This window comes from Rhincodon typus, chromosome 12 (assembly GCF_021869965.1).
Source record: "Rhincodon typus isolate 14 chromosome 12, sRhiTyp1.1, whole genome shotgun sequence".
Lineage (NCBI taxonomy): Eukaryota > Metazoa > Chordata > Chondrichthyes > Orectolobiformes > Rhincodontidae > Rhincodon > Rhincodon typus.
The window spans coordinates 32,278,434-32,299,052 of record NC_063343.1 but is presented as its reverse complement, the minus strand read 5'-3'; the positions used below and the strand labels follow the sequence as shown (position 1 = coordinate 32,299,052).

Below are 20,619 nucleotides of genomic sequence, written 5' to 3'. Positions count from 1 at the left end.
AAGGTTTAGAGCCAGACTGCTGGGCGTGACGTTTGTTTGGTCGGAAGAATCAAGAAATTGTTTTATTTTGCAGGAGTAAGTGAAGTTCGGTGTTAACCAGAAAGTTGCAGTGTTTTGACACAAGAGCAATCAGCGGTCATTTAGCAAGAGAAACAAAGAAGCTACTGCATGTTGCCCTGGAGGCATCGCCTGGCAAATTTGAGGTGCGCCCTGTTCCTGGCATTTCCTATGATGTAATTCTGGCCTGATAATGGGCCATGTTGTATCACGAACTCCTTGCCTTTTTTTAAACCACGGGAACACTTCTCACCACATTATTCCCCCTCTGATCAAAAGTGGGGATCAGGGAACACTTGATTAAGGATTAAGACATCGGCACATCTAACACACAACTGATTTCCATCAGTGTTTGACTCTTTTAAGATGTAAACTTTTTAAGTTTTACCGTAAATACTGCGGGAGTAAACTCCAGTAATCGCCAGGCAACATCAAGTGACTTCAATTAAAAGTATTGCACTGTGTTCTTTTTTTAAAAAAAAAGTCTCTGGCTTGAAAGTCTTAAGATTGGACGGGAAATGGCAGAGTGACGTGTTGTGTGGCGTTTGAATTCCCTGGCGTGAGTCATAAAAAAGTGCTGAAAGTGTTGGTGTAGTTTTACACGCCTTATATAGTCTGGAAGCTCGGAGCTGTCATTCTCTGTAGGATAAAGTGAGTGGCTGTATCGCCGCGGATCTACCTCCCTCTTTCTCCTTCAGTTCTGGGACTGCGCTCATTTGTTTCCTAATTCCACCCCCCAAAAAAGTTTTCTGATTCGGTCTTTAGACAAACAAACAAAATAGAGAGCCGTTGTTTTTTTTTTCAGCAAACAGCAACCTCTCCACTGACGATGGAGTTGTACAAAGTGACCCTGGAAGGACCGGCTCCGTGGGGTTTTAGACTACAGGGAGGAAAGGACTTCAACAAGCCTTTAACCATGTCTAGGGTGAGCGAGGGTGACCAGGCTGGTCAGATATATCCTTTTCTTTTTTTTTTCCTCTCTCTCTCTACTTGTTACCTGTTGTTTTGTGAAGTGGTAAAGTCAAAGAAGGGTTTGTTACATTATTTTAAGACTAAGCAAGTTGAGTAACCCCCTACTAGCCATGCAGTCTCACTTCATGCTTTTTGAACCCCCGGTATAATCATTCGGGCACCAAGTTTAAAACGCACCCTGTAATGTAAGTGTGCGCTTCGTGTTCCGAAGCGAAGGGAGGTAGGGCGTTAGAGGGGTGCTGCAGCTTTTCAGCTGGTGGCTGCACGCGGCTTCATGTCTTTTAGTTGCAAAGACCGTGAAATTAACTCGCTGGCGTTTTGTGTTCGAGAGCCAACAATTCCTGACTTCGAAGGAACCCAGAGTAACGTGTTAATGCAACACAGGGTGGTCGTGTGATACAAAATGGTATCTTTAAAATCGCAGTATTGAAAGCATTCCAGCGTGATTCTTGCATATCAGGAATGTGAAGGGATTACTGAAAGGCTGAAGCTTCCAACTACACTGAGAACGAGCAGTGTAAATTCATCTGACCCCTCTGAGTAGACTACCAGCAATCTCTTCTTCGAACGGACCAGATGAGGTCACTATCACCTCTCATAGTCTTTTATTTAGGTCCAATACCAAATATCTTACATTCGAATGCAAAAGTTTCGACAGCTATTTTTTAAACGCGTTCTGATCATTGCTTATAATGTTGTCTCGCAACATAATTTGATTCTAAACCCAGTCATAACTTTAATACTGTAGTTCTAAATTGAGGCATGCTATCTTCGAATAAATGTTTCAATTCTTTGTTACCTTCAGATAAGCTAGATGATTTTCTTTTGAATAAATCTGATTTTAAAAGGATTATTGCTGCAGAATCTTTTGCAAGAATGCATTTATTTGCCATAATTTATTACGATTTAAAATTTGTTTTGGAATAATTTTACTGCAGTGTTTAAAGAAGTTCTGTTATGACTAAAGTTCTCTTGCGATCTATCCTCAATCTTCCAAGAGCAAGGAAGATTCTTTTCTCATGACCAGATATGGGCAAGAGTTTCAGCATTGAGAAGAAGGATAACAACTCCATATAGGTCTCAGAACTTGCATTATTGAAAGGGTTTATTGAGGTTGCACGTTAATGCTGCATCCATATTTGTACTTGCTCTTATTTTATGTGCTTTCTTTTGCATAGCTTAGTTTACTTTAAGGTGTATTTGGCATCAGTGTTTTGATTGTTGTCATCATTCATTTTATCACCATGTTTTAAGCTCTGGGATTTTGTTTTAATTAAAGACTGTAAATTTTCCAGTCAAGAAAGTATTTTACAATTGTATTCTACAACCAGACATTGGACTGTTAGAACAGCAGTGTTCTGTAGATTGTTTTAAATACTGCAAGCTAAAAGCAAATTCCAGACTGTCTACAACTTGTACAGAAAACACCGTCCATGCCACAATCCTCGGCCCTGCAGCGCATTTCCCCCCCCTACTTTTTCTCGTCCCCTCTTAGCTGCCAGGGACCTTTTGAAATACGCTTTTAACACCTATTTCCTTGATCTAACTTTTGGCCACTACTATCCCCTTATTTGACTTGATGTTATACTTTAAAAAGTTTTTAATTAACTTGCTATGATGCATGTCTGGAGCAGATGGGACTTGTACAAGGACTTTTTGACCACTGCACAATGAGCCCTTCATACTTGGTTTTGTGCTTGCTCCTTGACATGATATTACATTAAAGGTATTATTTAAACCGTCGTTATCCCCTGGTCACCTCAGCTCCCCCTGCACAAAACTCTCCATTTGCTTCAACTCGCTGATTTCCTCACACAACCCTCCTTGTCTTGCCACATTGCCTCGCCTCAGATCCTCTATCATGTTCCACCCAATTAAATAGACTTTCTTTAAAACTATATATAATTATATTTTATATATATATATATATGAGCTGAGTAAAGTAATGAATACATTTGAATGTTTCCAGAATTTTGCTGATGCAGTAGAACGGAATGTAAAGTTCAAGTAGCCATAGTCTTAGCAAACCATAGGCAAAGTTGGGGCTTAGAATGTGAGGCGGAGAGAAAGAGTGTGAAATCTGTTGAACAAATCAACTTGATGCACAAAATTTTGGCTATTGGAATTTCTTACTGTGAAGTGATGTTTGTTCTTGGCTGCGGTTTTTTTGCTGGTTGATCCATGTTTCCTAATGCATTCGGATCCCTCAGATGTATATAATTAAACAAAAAACTACTATGAAGACAACAATGAAAATAAAAATGTATCTAGTGCAATATTGTCAAATATGTCTCTAAGACTTTACAGACGAGAACTGAAATATGTATGAATAATTTTCGTCTCTTAATTTTGAAATAAGCTTCATGTTATTTAGTTTTGGTATTTGAGAACATGTTTTAAACACAATTATGTGGTGATTTGTATTAAAAATGTGGGAACATTGGATAACCTTATTTCTTTGGGCCACCAAATGCTCCAGTGTGGATTTTAAAAGCAAAAATTGAGCTTGGAGATCCAATACATCAATTTTTAAATTGAAAATTTAAACCATTAGTTGAGTTAAAATCAAAAATTAAATTTTGAAGATGCTGGAAATCCAAAATGGAAACAATGCTGGAAATGCTCAGCTGGACACACAGCTTCTGTGAAGTGAGACAGAGTTAAGCATTCCAGGAACCTTCTGGAATTTTTTAGCTGTGTGAATGTTTGTTTTTTTTTCACTACCAATTGCAACAAAGATCATATTTTAAAAAAAAACCATTAAGGAATTTTAGAGAACTCCATTACATTTGAAGTTGGTAATTTAATATTTGACTCCATATTTGCTGTAATTTAAGTTTAATTTTTATTATATATGATGATAGCTTGTCATGCCTTTAATTTATAAGTTGGTTAGTCAAAGTTTAATGACATTTTTAACATCTGCACGGAGAGAAGTTTTGCGAAATTAGACTGTAGATTTCTCCAAGTAAGTTTTATCCTGCAGACCTGAAAGTTGGAAAGCAAGGTAACTTGTCATAGGGATCTTCAATTAGAAGATTGTTCATTGAAAGACTTTTTTTTAAAAAAAGGCCCTGCCTCTTGCTTTGAGGAATTAACTTCTTGAGAGTAACAATAATCCCTACAATTCAAAAGAATATGCTAGCATAGATTGTGACTTCAGCTGTTAGATATTTTGGCCTTGCTCCAATATACACAGTGCCTCTGGACAAATTGAATCACCCCGAGTATTAAAGTGAGATATTCCAGACAAGCACTGTATAATATTTGATGACCCAGCTCCTCCCTGGGTTTGACTTGCTGATTCAAATCCATTTCAACAAGTGAAACCATATTAATCGACATAATTGACTACACTTGAGTGAACCAAGACTGAGGAAAAGAATAAATGCATAGACAGTAGGCACCAACTGCCCTTAAAGCTTCCATCAAAACATTAAGTCAGTCCAACTTGTTTATCCATGTTTATAGTCCAGTTCACAAGATGCCAACATAATTAAGTAGATTTTTTAATGGAGAGTTTAAGAGGAAAACAAAGAAAATCCTAACATAGGTAATCTCATTTATCAAGTTAATTCGTGTTACACTTGATGAAAACCATAGAAGTGTACAGCACAGAAGGAGGCCATTTGGCCGAGTGCCTCCACTGGTTCTTTGCCAAAGCAATCCAAAATGAATCCCACATGTTGTTCCCATGCATAATCCTACATCTTTTGCTGTTAAAGAGCATAAATAATAGAAGGTACAGTGGTCTCTGGCACGGCCATTCCCTATGGTAAATCATTTCAACAACTCTAATGACATTTCTCCTAATCCCTTTCCTCACTCTTATAGTACTGGCATTAGCTGATGACTGACTGACTGCTTGTCACTGCTTTCCCAACTAAAAGATATAGTTTTACCCTATTCGAAATATCAGAACCTTCACAGTTTAAATAAAGTCTTGATTACATCTCCTGTTACAATTTATTTTCCTTGAGGCGGAGAAAGTTAACCTCTCATGTCAGCCTTGATAATCGTAGATTTACCAGGATAATGCCAAGATTTAGAAACTGTACAGGAAAACTGTGATAAGTTAAATTACAAAGGATCAGCCGTCAAACCAGTATTAGCTGGAGCTTCAAGATGGCCAAGGGAGCTCCTGTGTAACCCCATTTGCTCTTTCAAATACAACAGATGAAAATAGTGATGTACTATGTGGGGGTGGGGGGGCCATTCATTTTTCAATTTGGTTCACACATTACAATGGCCTGACATTGTGCTGTAGGAGGCATGAACTGTTGGGATTTGCCACTGGAAAAGTACAGTAATTTGCTTAACGTGATGTCTTTGATTTGTATTTAATGCCTTCTGCCATACCGTCAATGCAGTCAAATAATTTTTCGTCTATTCATGCTGCATGTGAGTTCCTGGACCATGTTTATGGCCTTTCCACATTGAATTAGGGGAACAGGTGGCTGAGTCTGTAGGCATTTAATCAACTCTTGAAGGTCATCAGGGTCCTTTTTGAAGAGCTTACTGTATCTACTATAGCCTCACCTGTCAGTTACACACTGTACGGTGTGGTCTGCCACAGCATAAGTTTCCCTACAGGTATTGCACAACTGAGTAATGGTCTTTATCATCAGGTTAATTGCTGTCTGTCTGCTCCTCCATGCCGTGTGTCTTTCACATGCAGAATCCATTTGAACAGGAGATACAGTTGGTAATTTTTGGCTTCTGCCACTAGCCTTCAGACTCTCATCATGAACGAGGCCTCCCGAACAGTGGGGTTGTATGCCTGCTTCTTTGCCAGGGCATTTCTCCTTTCCAGCAGGATTGAACCAGAGATGGGAATGTTCTTTGTCAAGCTGCATTGAACCATGTTAGCAGAGCTTATTCAGCATTGGCGTATGGAATCCTTCTCATCCTCTTGTTGATGTCTCAGACCTGCTTGTTGATTGTTTAGAGAGATTCCTTGACATTATCGATGTTAAATTGTGTCAACCACTATCTGCCTATTCTGCCAACTACTGTATATGTTCAAATAATAGTTTCTCTCTTGTAAAACCAATGCTTGACCTTTGTTCAAGAAATCATTCCTTTCTCGATTTCCCCGTGTACAGGTTGACCCCTGACATTTAGGGGGGAAAAATACATTGAACCTCTTTGTACTGACCACTTGCTCATGTTAAAGTACAGTGGTCCCTGGTGGAATCATGGAAGTTGGCTGTTCAGCGCCACCATGTTTTCACAAATCAAAATGTGCTGTCAAGGCCTTCACTGTCTCATTTTCCAACAATCACACTGCCTAATGTGACAACATGGTATCAATAAGGAATGCTGGAAACACACCCATCTTCCAACTTGAGTCATTAAATTGTTGAGTTTGAAATTTCAATTATGCCGCAGCTAGAAAATTAAAGGTGGATGTTAAGAGAGAGGATGGGGGTGGTCAGCCTTTACATAGTGTAACTGTCTAACAAATGCATAGTGGTAAGCTTAGCTTGTGGCCACCATTGAACATCAAAGTTGCAAGATATATCTGAAAATCACAACAGGGAACTCTCAGCTCACTGTCTGAATCTTTGTCCTGAACAAGCAAGAACATTAGGCTTTGAAATCTGCAAATCCAGCCTTAGATGCTGTATGAAGTCTATGAAGAGAGACCATTTTGTGCTGCTACAGAACGCCGTAAATTATGATATGCCAACCAGTCAAACAGTAAGCAAAATTGTGGAGAAAATAGTGAAGACAACTGGCTATGGAAAATTTTAGGTGGTTTGTGGTTCTGTCATGTATGCCTGTCAATGTAAAGATTTAAATTAATGGTGAGCTTAAAATCAAAACAGTCGCAAAGTAATTTCCTAAAAGGATTAGTTATTTTTATGTCCATGATGAAAGGGTAGATGGATGAGGTAGCTTGAAACTATGGCTGACAAAGGTTTTTGGAGCTGCCTACCAGAAGGATTACATCACAAAAAGCTCTTTCATCTGGAACATGTTCATATTACACCTTGACAACGACATTTATACTGCCATTAGATTGTAAAACATGGGTATTACAGTCGGATTCTCTAAATGGCTTTATTTAGAGAAACATCCAGTGGATGAACAAACCTTTCAAGGATACCATGACAAAAATTTGAAATGATTGGAGGACTGCATAAGAACAGACATTTATCAAGAGAGGTCATGAGTTCTAATATCAGCAGTCCTATGAGAGTGGGTTGTAGAGACCTGAGATGAAATCTGATTGAAGCTTGTTATCAGATCATTCAAGAAATGTGGCATATTCAGTGCATGTGATGGCACAGGAGGCGATTTTTGTTAAATGATATGGCTAGTGATTGCTGACGAAAATGAAACTTTTGTTGTCACAATCTGTTTGTTGAATGGAAAGTTAAGTGGTTTTATAGGTGATTTTTATGGTTTTAATGCACATTTAGTGTATGCTGTATCAACTGAAAAGCTATAAATTCGTATATAGGGCTTTTTGTTTTTTTTTAAATTTGAATGCTCAGAAATGACTTACTGATAGTTTTTCATAATTTACTTTTGGTTCAGTTTGAGCTATTTTTGGGGGTGGGTTTGGTGGGAAAAGTCTTTGAGAGACAATGGGAGCAGGTGGATTTGAATTTTGCAAAAATGTTGCTTGCGTGAAAGTCAATTCTTTACTGTTGACTACGAATTACCTTACACCTGTGTAAGACTTAACTGTCTGTTAGCTTATGCCTTCCTGAAGTATTTCAGTTTCTGTTAATCCCTTAAATTTTGTCAAGCCATAAAATAGAGGTTGTGCTCCCTGTGTTGGAGTGCAAATCGTTTATAGAGTTCACAACAAGTCTGTGTAACTGGCAGAAATACTACCTCGTTCCTTCGCCAATTCTTGCACCATAATTTGTCCCAAGTTTCACTTTATAACTGTTAACCAACTTTCTATTTACACTGCTACATGTTCTTTATCTCTCCATTCTTCATCTCGTCAGAAGTTCTTAAAATTTTAAAATATAACTTGTTATTCATGCATCCATGCTGTCAGTTATTGATTTTTAAGAGCCAAATTCCTCAATGTTCACAATTGTCCAGCGAGGACAAAGCCGCTTGTTTGGTACCCCATGTACTATCTTTAAACTTTCACTCCCTCCATCATTACGAGTGGTAACAGTACCGTATGTAAGGTACACTGCAGCAACTGACCAAGGATCTTCAAACAGCACCTTTTCACATTATCAAATTACGGCCACCTGATGCAGTGGAGCATCACCAGCTGCAAGTTCCCCTTCAAGCCATACACCATCCTAATTTTGATCGATATCACCATTCTTTCACTGTCACCTGGGTCAGAAAGCAATTTGTTATAAATGCTGGCCTGGCTGTACTCTTATCTTGTGAAATAATCGCACAAAAAACTTAAGTTGTAGATTCTAATTTATTCTCTGTGACTAACAGTTAACTAACTGACCCGAGTGGTATTCTGTTCTTGCATCCTTTCTTGATTGAAGACTGTGTTATCTGCTGTCTTCCCCCACCCACCAAGAACCTCTGCTGTCCTGGAGAGGCATAATGCTGTAAATGGAATAAACCTGTCTTTCTAACCATCTCCATGAAGCGATCTCTCTTTGGGAGTTTTTAACATTGGCGTTCTACAGTTCAACAGAATGCACAATATTGAACTTAACACAATATAACGTTCTATCCTAAAATGTGCATCCTCCAACTTCGTAAGCAGTGGTACAGGAAATTTGATAACATATTTGGACCAGATGTCACCTATGTTACAAATGCAAAAAAAAATTGTGTTTTTTGAGAAGCTATTTAATGCTGGCTGCTTCTCACCTTAAGAGCTGTAACTAAACATTTCACAGGTCACCTTTAATTCATTACATTGCATCAATAATATGGAGTGATCCAGCCAATATTTATTTAAAACAGAACATGTACATCTATGGCAATACCAACAATAATTTGCATTTATATAAAAACTTGAATATCAAACTCTGTGGCAAGGTGCTTTTTGAGAACGTTATTGATCAAACATGACAGTACCATACAAGAAAATACTGAAGCTGGTGACCTAATGCTTGGCCATTAAGGTTGAATTAGCTTACAAAGAGAGGAAAAGATAAGGCTGTGATTGGAGTTTAACACTGAGACGTTAAATGCAGGGGTAATGAGAGAAATAGGATATGATGTGTGGTTGAGTTATAGGTAGAGATATTTGGCTAAGCTCCACTTTATGGAGGATGAAAAATAAGAGGTTGGTTAGACCATAATGTTACATGCAGTTAACAAAAATGTATAGATAGTTTCAGTATATAAAAGACAATAATTTTTACTTTTCCGTATTTCTGATATGTGACTTAAGTGATAGAAAAGACGGGCTTCTAAACCAAGGTTTGTGGAAAAGAATCGTGGCACTTTAAAAACAGGTTACTGATGCTTATTAAAGTGCTGTTTGTTCAAGTAGTGGGCGAGGTTACTATTAGAAGAACTGGAGCCAGGGAGGTACACACAGAGCAAGATTTAGCTGGTTGATCGGTGGAGTAGAGACAGTTATTGATGACAAAGGCCTTCTGCCTATCACCAACTGTATAATTATTCAGCTACCTGGTGGCCAGCTTGTGGGTGTAAATAATTGGTCAGAAGCCATTGGTCCTCTGGAAAGGAAGGAGCTCTCCTTTTTTGTCTCTGCAGTTTAAAAATAATTGAATGCTATAAGTTGACTGATTCATGATTCGTACAGTTTCAGTCGTTGTACTCCATCTCTGAAGAGTGAAGCAGTAACTATTCTACTCCATCTGCATGCAGTTTGTTTCCTTATGTTGAAATTGCTGAGAGGGTGGCTAAGTTTCATCTCTGTCCCTGTGTTCCTCATTCCACGTTTGTGACCATTTTTTAGCTTTCCCCACTCCTGCTCCACCTGAAATCTTGATTCAGTCACTTTTTATATCTTGCTGTTAATGTTTGTTGTTTATTCCCTGAGCCCATTGCTTTGTGAATTGCTATGCTCCTTTTGGTCATATATTTGCCTCCATTGAGGCTGAAATGATTGTGAATCGTGTTGCCCACACCAGTATCTTTCTGACCTCTCCTACACTCGGATCTCTCAGTTCTCTCTTGAATTTCCCCTTTCACCATGTTCCCTCAGCGAGCCTGTCTAATAAATCCCCACCCAAGAGTTTCCCATTTTCCCAAGACTGTCCATGACCATCAATACCCCAAATCCCAGACTGACAATGACCTACATCCTCTGGATTAACTTGACAGGAAAACACTAGGTGAGCAAAGCCCAGGTCATGGACTGATGTTTGACTGATGTACCTGTGATCCCACACTAGTTAAATTTGACCTACGAGATTGACTCTGGTACAATCTCTGGACTGCAAGGATACTGACCCCGGACTCAATAGGACCAAGCAGCTGACTGATGCCAACCCCTAGACCGAGACTGGATGAGTCTCTTGACTGTAGTAGTGTGTCTCCTGATTGACCATTTGCAGCACTCAGGACTGGTCCCCTGTGACTTTCAGATATGGCCATTTCGGTGAGGCAGATGCAGTATGTTTCCATTTAAAATACTGACACATGCTACAGGTGTGGTATCAATGGTAGTATGGTGCCATACAGCAACATGACCACTCCTTGTCTGTTATGGTGCTTTGGATAGTGACAGGCTGCCTGCCTCTGCCTGCTCTAAACAGCAATGCAAACCAAAAAATCTGGCAGGCTTTGAGTTATGGACAAAGATGCTATGTACTAAAAAGCAATACAAGTACCTGAGGTTGGCAGACTCGGTCAGCAGAAAGTGAGCTCAGAGCCATAAAATGCATCCTGTGTAGATGCTTAAGATGTATGTATCCACGTGTGTCAGCATCTTGCCAGTCCAAGTGTCTGTGAGCTCCAAATTGAATTCCTGAAAGGTTGAAGTGGTGTGTGTTGGTCTGAGAACAGTCTGGTGGCTTGAGAATGCCAACTTGTGTGGTCAAAGAGTGGGAGAGGACATTGTCCATGGTGCATGCAGGGTGATGGTGAAGCATGGAAATAAAATACTTGCCTCTCGTCATCAAAACTCCTCACTCTCCATTTAAACCGTCAGGGCCAAATAAGGGCCATTTTTCTTTCTTTCTCCATGTGTAATTTTCCCGATTTTTGTCACCACCACATATGACAATAAAGGTAGTGAAAAATTCTGCCCATTCTCTTTTATTCACATGATCATAACCTGTCAGAACTTGACAAACTGTTTTTAAGATTTCTCTTCAAGACAAAAAAAAGAGCAAAGAGAACCCAGTCTTTCAGTTCTTCAGTGCCTTGTAATCTTGCTATTATAACGTGTAACCAGAATTGCATGCTGTGCCCTGTGTGTTCTGGCTTCATAGATAGAGTTTTCATATTACTTTCAATTCCATTCATCTGGAAATAAAACTGAGTGAGTGTTTATTTTGCTTTCTTACGGTCTTTCAGACCTGCGGAGCAACGTTTAGGGATTGGTGCATTGATATTCTGAGCTCCCTTTGTTACACCTAGACTTGCACCTTCCAAGTAATTTACCTGTACTCTTTTTCCTCATGATATGTACTGCCCTGGATTTATTGATGTTTAAATGCAATGGCCAATTATTTATTCATTCTCCAAGTTTATTAATTTCATTCATTTTCTAAATTGTTCCCATCCTCCTCAGTATTGATGACCTGCCTCTCCCAATTTGCTGTTGTCTGAAAATTTGGACACTGTGGCCCAGACCTTCCGATCCGGGTGAGAACCCCTAATTTTGATACTGATTGGACATAAACGTACATAATCTCTTACTGGTTAGAGCAGTCGTCTGCGTGAAATTCAAGGCCAGGAGCATTTCCATTTGATACAGTGTAGTTAAGGTCCAGAATCTGATTTGGGAGTGGTAAGGGGACAGTTTCACAGTTAGGCTGAGTTGGAACAGCTTTTAATCCCTTTTCCCTATCTTGGTGAGCTACTTGGATAAGTGAGCCAGAACTGTCAGAAATCTTGGACTCCAGTTCACAGTTAAGGATGTTTTTAGAACACTGTTTAGTAATTGTTCATGGGAAATTTCAACTTCCTGTGCAATTCCCATGGAATTAACTATATTTTGGACATCTCCACATACAACTTCTGTCTGTGCTGCTGCAAAAACCATCTGGAAGACTTGGGTGTGTTAATATAAATTTGAGCAACAGTGGCCCCCAGTACTGAATCTTGTGGTAGATCACTGGCCAGCTTTTTGCCACACTGCTGCTAGCCTGAATAACTTCATTCTCGTACACTGCATTCTGTCTTGAGGCTACTTTCCCATCCATTAAATTATGTCTGAAGATAACTTGCCATGTCTACTTTGTTACCACCTCAAAATATTCAGGATTCGTTAACCAAGATGTCTCCTTTGAAATTGACGCTGACTACTCGTCAAATTTCTCGTTTCTAGGTTTTCCTCAATTCTTTTCTTTGAGCAAGGACTCCATTACTTTCTTTTCCACCACTAATGTTAAGCTGACTGCACTATAATTTCCTGATCATGCTTTTTTTTTCTTAAACATAGGGAATATGTTTGCTGTCCAGCAGTTCTCTGGCACCATATATATAATGTTCCTAGTGAGTTATTAATTCTATACAATACTATGTTTGCATTCCTTTCAGTAGGTTCTTTGATAATACATTGGTTGCATAAACTTGGATCTGAGAAGGTGGAAGAGGATAATGAATCAATAATTGGGATACTGATTGAGTCAGTTACTTTATCCAGCATGATGTTGACCGCCTGCATTAGGGTTAGAAGGTTACAGCTATGTCCACTATGCAAGTGGTAATTTATTCCACTTTGGTACTGACTGGAGTTGTGTGGATCATAGAGAGTCATTGACCTGCCTCTGACTGTGTGTTACTTCCAGGCTGCTCGTCTAATTACTGATGTGTGATACTTACAGAATAGCCAATGTAAATAACTACATGTTGGACAAAAAATTTTTTGACATCAATAATCCCCACAAGTGTGACCACAAAGTATCCATCCGTTCTCTTGGCCTTTCCAGCATGCTGTTGAAAGGACTGGATGTTTTAAGCAACTGGTCAGTGCTGAGCACAAAATGTTGATGTGGGGGAAGTCGGCAATAGTCCCAGTGTTGGGGATCAATGGAAATAGGTTGGATTTTGCTTGTTTAATCTATGGTGCAAATGTCACATGCTACTTGCTGACCTGGCATGGGGGATCTTCATGCAGATGAATCATGAATGAAGCTGAACACTGAAAGGTGTGAACATTCCACCGCACATCTTTTATGATAAACATTATTGATGAATTAAGGGGAAATTGTTCTATGTTCCTTGCAGAAATTTGTAATCAAATTTTACTTTTTTAAAAAGAAAGCATAATCCTTATGTATAAAATCAATCTTCAATGTATAATGAATGGGTGGCATGGTGGCTCAGTGGTTAGCATTGCTGCGCCTCAGCACCAGGGAGCTGGGTTCAGTTCCACCCTAGGGGTGGAGTTTGCACATTCTCCCCGTTTCTACTGGGTGCTCAGGTTTCCTCCCACAGTCCAAATATGTGCAGGCTCAGTGAATTGGCTATGCTAAATGGCTCATGGTGTTTAGGGATGTGTAGGTTGAGGGGTAGCCATAGGAAACGCAAGGTTACAGGGAAAAGGTTGGGGGGATGGGTCTGGGTGGGATGCTCTTTGGAGGGTTGGTGTGGTTTTTATGGGCAAAATACCCTGTTTCTACACTGCAAGTGGTAATCCTACATCTAACTATAGACATTCGTTGTAGGAAACGTTATCTTGCTAGTTGTAATTGTCGTGGATTTATTAAGTACCCCATAGATATATTGAGATTCTTTTATTTTCTATCCTCCCCCTCCCCATTTTCATAATCATTCGCTGATGTTGTCTCAAATAATAAGTGGATGTATTTGCTTGGTGTTGAAAATGCATTGTCCCATTGAGTAGACTTTTTTTGCATGGCTTATGTGGATATTGGGTAAACATCATTTGTACATTAGCAGCTCGAGCTGGGAAGGCAGTTGGGCATTTGTTTCATAGGAAACAGTTTTTAGATCACAATGCAGCAACGAAATTGTCTCCTAGTTGAGGATTTCTGAAATCTTTATTTAGGTTGGACTGGTTTAATGATTTTGTTTTAAGCAGGTATTCTCCACCGTATGGTGATTTTGGTGGATTACTCCAGAAATCCAGCTGGAACTGATTTGTTCTGGAGGGCTATTTGCATATTTGACATGCCATTGTTTGTAGCAGCCCTTTGAAGGATGAGGACGTTTTCCCCTTCACTTGGAACTGCAACTCTGTTATCTGTACAAGATAAATAAACAAAGCTGAAGGCATTTTGAAGTCATAACTTGACTCTCATGGAATTTGCACACATGATAGAGAGGCATCAGTTTACGGAAATCTCCTCCAGCCCCATAACCCTCTGATATCATCTAGGTCTCTTGAGTAGTCCTGATTTTAATCGCTCTGCCATTTGTGGCCAATCTTCAGATGCCTAGGCAGTGAGCACAAACTTCCGCCCTAATGCCTCCATCATCCTTTTAAAGATAATGATTTAAAATGTGCCCCTTTTAAATTAAGCTTTCGTACATTTGAAATAGTTTCTCTTTGTTGCGTTTTGGTTTGAGACTTAGGCATTTATCTAAGTACATCATTTAAGTTTTAATGCTAAAATGATTGTTACGAAACAAACTTGTTTTAGGCAAGGTTTTAAATGGTAACATTCTTGATTTTACTTGGTAGCTATTTTTGTACTTCATTAAGACTGATACCTGTGTTCTTATTGTGAAATCTTGCTTATAGTCAGAGGGAATAAAGAAAACTTTTTTTTATTCAAACATAATTGTCTTTAGCAAATTGCATCTTCTTTGGCTTACTTTATATGTCCTTTTCATTTAAACTACAAATATTCAGCCAACCTTAGCCCACTCTGCAATGGCTCAGCGTTTGGTCTACACGATAACAATTTTACTTGATGAAGTTGGGGTAAAATTCAAATACAAACCATCCGTCGTGCACCCTATTAAATTATCACCTATTGCAGTGTGTAAATCTGTTTGTTTCTCTCCTATTGAGTAAACACACTGACTTAGATTTTGCACTGATGATGATAGTGAAACTCTGGCCACTGTTACTTCACTGAAACTGGGAACAACTTTGGGAGTCGGCAAATGTGGAAATAGAAAACATGTCAACAGATATTCTTGCCCATTTCAGAGGATGCACTGTCCCGAAGTGCACAGTGAATTGTTAAAGCCTTCTAGTTTTACATTGTTAATCTCACTGCAAGTATAGCCTTCTTAAAATTTGCACCATGTTGAATGAGCTGTATCTGGGTTTTTATAATGCACTAACTTCATAATTGCTGCTAGACATTTTTTTGGCCCCAAGAAGCTAAATTTACTTGTGGAATTTTAAAAGATTTTTCTTAAGTAAAATTCACACTTTTTAAAAATTTTATTTACCAGTACTCTTATGCTTTTTATCTTAATCCAATCATTTATTCATATGCTAAAGTAAAAGTGAAGTAATTTAGTGCTCATATCTTAGTTTGTTGGTTAGAATATGGGCAGTATTCTTATTGCTTAATAGTGTGGAGCTGGAGGAACACAGAAGGTCAGGCTGCATCCAAGGAGCAGGAAAGTCAATGTTTTGGTTTTACACCCTTTCCCAGCCCTGATGAAGGCTGTAAACCTGAAACGTTGACTTTCCTGATCCTCTGACGCAGCCTGACCTGCTGTGTTCCTCCAGCTCCACGCTGTATTGACTCTGATTCCAGCATCTGCAGTTTTGGTTATAAGAACATAAGAACGTAAGAACTAGGAGCAGGAGTAGGCCATCTGGCCCCTCAAGCCTGCCCCGCCATTTAATAAGATCATGGCTGATCTTTGCGACTCGGCTCCACTTACCCACCCACTCACCATAGCCCTTAATTCCTTTACTGTTCAAAAATTTATCTAGCCTTGCCTTAAAAAAATTCAGTGAGGTAGCTTCAACCGCTTTGCTGGGCAGGGAATTCCACAGATTCACATGGGTGAAGAAGTTCCTCCTGACCTCAGTCCTACATCTGCTTCCCTTTGTTTTGAGGCGATGCCCTTTAATCCTAGTTTTACCTGCTAGCGGAAACAACCTCCCTGCCTCCACCTTATCTATTTCCTTCATAATCTTATGTTTCTATCAGATCTCCCCTCATTCTTCTGAATTCTAATGAGTCTACTTAGTCTCTCCTCATAATCCAACCCTCTCAACTCTGGAATCAACTGAGTGAATCTCCTCTGCACCCCCTCCAGTGCTAGTAAATCCCTTCTCAAGTAAGGAGACCAAAACTGCACACAGTACTCCAGGTGTGGCCTCACCAGGACCCTATACAGCTGCAGCATAGCCTCCCTGTTTTTAAACTCCATCCCTCGAGCAATGGTAGACAAAATTCCATTTGCCTTTTTAATCACCTGCTGCACCTGCAATCTCACCTTCAGCGATTCATGCACAAGGACACCCAAGTCCCTCTGCACAGCAGCGTGCTGCAATTTTTTACCATTTAAAACATAGTCCATTTTGCTGTTATTCCTACCAAAATGGATGACCTCACACTTATCATCTTATCATTACTGCTATGCACTCCGATTGTAGAGAGAGACTCGACTAAGCCCTCTATTTGTTAAACACTGAGGTAAACTGTGATAAAGCTGGGACCTCGGTAACCATGTGCTCATATTCCATTGGGAAATGGAACTTGCACATCATAAATCGTGCTGCTCTGTAGCCTTACTATCATGTATAATCTATTAATAAATATTGTTTTAAAGTATTCACTAAAAGTATGGCCCAGAACCTAGACAAACCCATATGGCAATAGAACTAATTGGGTTGACACTAAAAACTGCTATGAGGAAAGGAAAAGACTGTCCCACACCTTTGTGGACATCTTTCTTCCGTGCGTACTGTTTCTTTGCCATGGATCATGTAATTTAGCCCAGTGGCTCTTGCATGATTTGATGTGATTCATTTGAAACTGCTCAAATATTGACTATGCAATGATCTGGATCAATTGCAGTAGAATTTCCTAATCTACAGAATATTTATATTACTGATATTTACTTGGAAAAAAAAATTGTGAAAATTTTTTTTTCAGGTGAGAATTCTATTTTTATAACATTAGAGTAAAGTTATTTGTAGAGCTTTCTCGTGAAAATGTTTCCTGGCTTTCCTGGGATTACAATTGTCCACGTTCTGTAATAAAAAATCCGATAATAACTTGTATTGTTACTTGTAGTAAAGCAAATAAGGTAAGTGAATAAATTTTATTTTAACAAAACAAAATTCAGTAACCATACCGTCTGAGTGCAAACCTTTGTGGATCCACTCAAATTTTGAAACGTATTATTGGGTAAAGTTTTTTGTGTGTTTTTTTTTAAAAGAAACTCTGAGCTTGTTTGGACACAAGTTTCAGTTCAATGCTCTTTATCTGATGGACATGAGGTACTGGCTGTAAAAATGGATTAGGGGTCTTTTTCTGCCCTTTTCTCCTCAGAAATTGTTAAATTAATATTAAACTTCATGTGACGAAGACACCTAGCCCAAATTGTTCACTTCTGAATTATGCTGTTCAGGTTTTAATTATCTCTGGTTCTGCTCTGCTATTTCAACTTCAGTCCTGAGCAACAGCCTGCTTGTGGTTTCCGTGCCGGGGAAAAAAAGTGCTGGGTACAGCAGCTAGGGTCAGAAGAGGCCCAGCAAGGTATATATTAACATTTTGTTTTGATTTACTTGACGGTCAAGTGCAGATGGTGTATCCCTCTAAGCCTGAGAAGAAAATATTGGGCTTCCTCATTGACTGCAATTCCTGTAGCTCTCCGGTCACCTATGAGTATTGTCCTTGGTACAAATTGTGCCTCCAGCAGTGGGCTTGAGCCACCTAATTCTATCAGTCGGGTAGTTGATTGGTGTCAACCTCCTCATGGCTATGGTTGCAGAGTTGGCAAATGTTATTCAACTGAGGCCAAGTTGTTAAATCAGTTGAACTTGCCTGATATCACTACTGGGCAGGCATACTGTTTGCTGCATTCCCCACCAGGGAGTTGAAGTCAAGCCCAGTAATTAAGGCAATCTAACACTGTGAAAGAGTATGGCAAAACTGGAGAGCCATTTAAAGTGATGAAATATTTTTGGCACAACGGTAATGTACTTTGGATTGAGTTGGTATATTTTACTACAGAATATTAGCTCAGTATATTAAGTTACCTTGTGAGCAGCATTGTATCATTCTTGTTGGCTTGTAGCTCAATTTGTTAAAGAATCATTTTTAACTAATACATGATACTGTTCTCACTAAGTAGTGGACAGTAAATTATTATCTGTTCTCTTTAAATTTCTGATATAAAATATCCTCATTTTGTTTTTGTGGAGAGTCTTCTTGTCAGTTATTGCAATACTGAAAGTGAATATTCTTGCACTTCGGTCATCAGAGGTCAACACGCAGCAGTGTCAGAGTAATCCAGTAATACATGGTTCAGATGAGGTTTACTTTCCCTTAATTATGCTGGTTTGAGAGAGAAAGAAATACAAATCATTAACAAATTTAAACATGAGGTTAAAAGTGTTTAGTTGTAAAAGGGATGATTTTGGACCTGTGGCTGTGGATGTCTTCCAGTTTGTTTCCTTGTTCTTGCATTAACTCTTGATTTGCAGTAGATTGATTTTTAATTGCAATAATTGTTTAACAACCAATTATTGTACCATGTGATTTAATAGGATTGCCAAAGAGAAAACAGACAAGATGCAGACTAGGAAATATTGGAAATTAAAAGACTACAGGTTTTGATCTTGTGGTACAATGGCAAAACTTTTTAATTTAATTAATTCATGGGATCGGGTCATCATGGCTAAGCCAGCATTTATTGCCCATCCCGCAGTTAACAGTCAACCACATTGCTGTGGGTCTGGAGTCACATGTAGGCCAGACTGGGTAAGGATGACTGTTTTCTTCCTTAAAGGACATCAGGGAGCCAGATGGCTTTTTCCTGACAATTGATTCATGGCCATCATTAGGCTCCTAATTCCAGATAATTATTGAATTCAAATTCCACCATCTGCTATGGCAGGATTTGAACCCAGGTCCCCAGAATATTACCTGCATCTCTGGATTAACAGTCCAGCAACAATACCACTGGGCCATTGCCTCCTCTTGACCAAGAAAAGTGCATTCAATACAAACGGTCTAATTTGCTAACATTTTAGATACTTTCTCCAACACTAATGGCAAGCTGTAAAGTGGGAGAGATTTCTGGTCAGCCATGTGCTGGAAAGAATTTGGAATCTCTACCATCACTATCCATTGCTCTAGACTGGACAATGTAAAAGTGCACGTTGCACAGCAACCCAAACTCCATGGGAGCTCTGACTATCTCGGTTGCCTGGATGACTGGGCCATGGGCCATGTTAGTTCTGACTGGGGTAAATTCAGGACCTGCCACCTTGTCCCCTCATAATGGAAATAATGACACTGGGTCGCCTGCCTTCAGGCAGATAATGCAAGATAAGGAAAAGACCTCTGTTTGAGGCATTTGGGTATCACCTGCTGGCTGGTGAGCTGATGAAAGATGGTGCGCATCTTTTCATGAAGGAAAGCTGAACCATGTGCCGATGAAGCAGTGATAAGGCTAGTGGCGTTCCTTAGTTGAATCACGACACCAGGTTAGAGGCCTCACTTACTGACGGCTGTTGACCAGTCCGGCCACAGTTAAGAAATGTTATGGTGGGGAGAGGGTGATTTGTACATGGAGCTCATAGGAAGATGAGTGTGGGGAGAGGGAATGACTGCGAAGGTAGAGAGTTTCTCAGTTTCCACCCCCCCCCCCAAAAAAAAGTAACAATCTGGTTATATACTTTCTGGTGTTGTGCATGCTGCAAAGGGACATAGCTGAGTTAATTTTTCTTTTACGTCCAGAAGTGCTCTTAGGCACAACAGAATATTTCTTTCCCAAAAAAAGCAAAACCGAAAATGCTAGGAATCCAATGAAAACAGATTGCTGGGAAAATTCAGCAGGTCTGGCAGCATCTGTGGAGAGAAAGCAGAATTAACATTTTTGAGTCCAGTGATCCCCCTTCAGAACTATTTGTTTCTTTTCCACCATCACAAAATCTCCCATAGCAATTTTCACCTTTTTAACCACCACCAGTAGATCACCCATATTTTCCAATTTATTAATTTATGTGCAAAGCCCCTTAAGGGCAATGCGGACCATTAAAGGGGAGGGAGCGGGGAAGGGGCTAAATCAAAATGGAGTTGGAAGGGGAAATAATGCATCAGAAGTACTGGTGAGAATACCATACGCTCCCTCTTCAAGGACACCTGGGCATGAATGTAGCTGCAGAAGGGGGGCAGGCAGTTGGCACAGTGGAGTTAATAAGTTGAGGCCCTTGATTTGGACACTAGTCCCTTAGTAACCTCATTTGGTGGAATCAGAAAGTCTACTTACCCAAACTTAATTTTTGACAGATGGTTTACATACACCACCATTCCACCTAATTAAATGCCTTTCCTGTCTCCAAATCCTCATCAGAGAGAACAGAAGATTCCATCTAACGGC

The 20,619-nt window shown here is 39.5% G+C and overlaps 1 protein-coding gene across 9 annotated transcripts in view; it reads left to right on the top strand.

The window, feature by feature from the left end:
• The first annotated feature begins 355 nt into the window (after positions 1–355).
• The window catches only part of pdlim7 (PDZ and LIM domain 7), a 122,800-nt gene continuing 102,536 nt past the window's right edge, over positions 356–20,619 (top strand). For 2 of the 9 annotated variants that reach the window (XM_048603617.1, XM_048603614.1), the window contains exons 1-2: positions 372–708; positions 863–982. In XM_048603617.1, the coding sequence (XP_048459574.1) occupies positions 887–982 (96 nt within the window). In that variant the 5' untranslated portion in view covers positions 372–708; positions 863–886. Of the gene's footprint in view, positions 983–20,619 lie in introns of all 9 variants that reach the window. The other 7 variants (XM_048603618.1, XM_048603619.1, XM_048603620.1 and 4 more) reach the window with 7 other exon arrangements.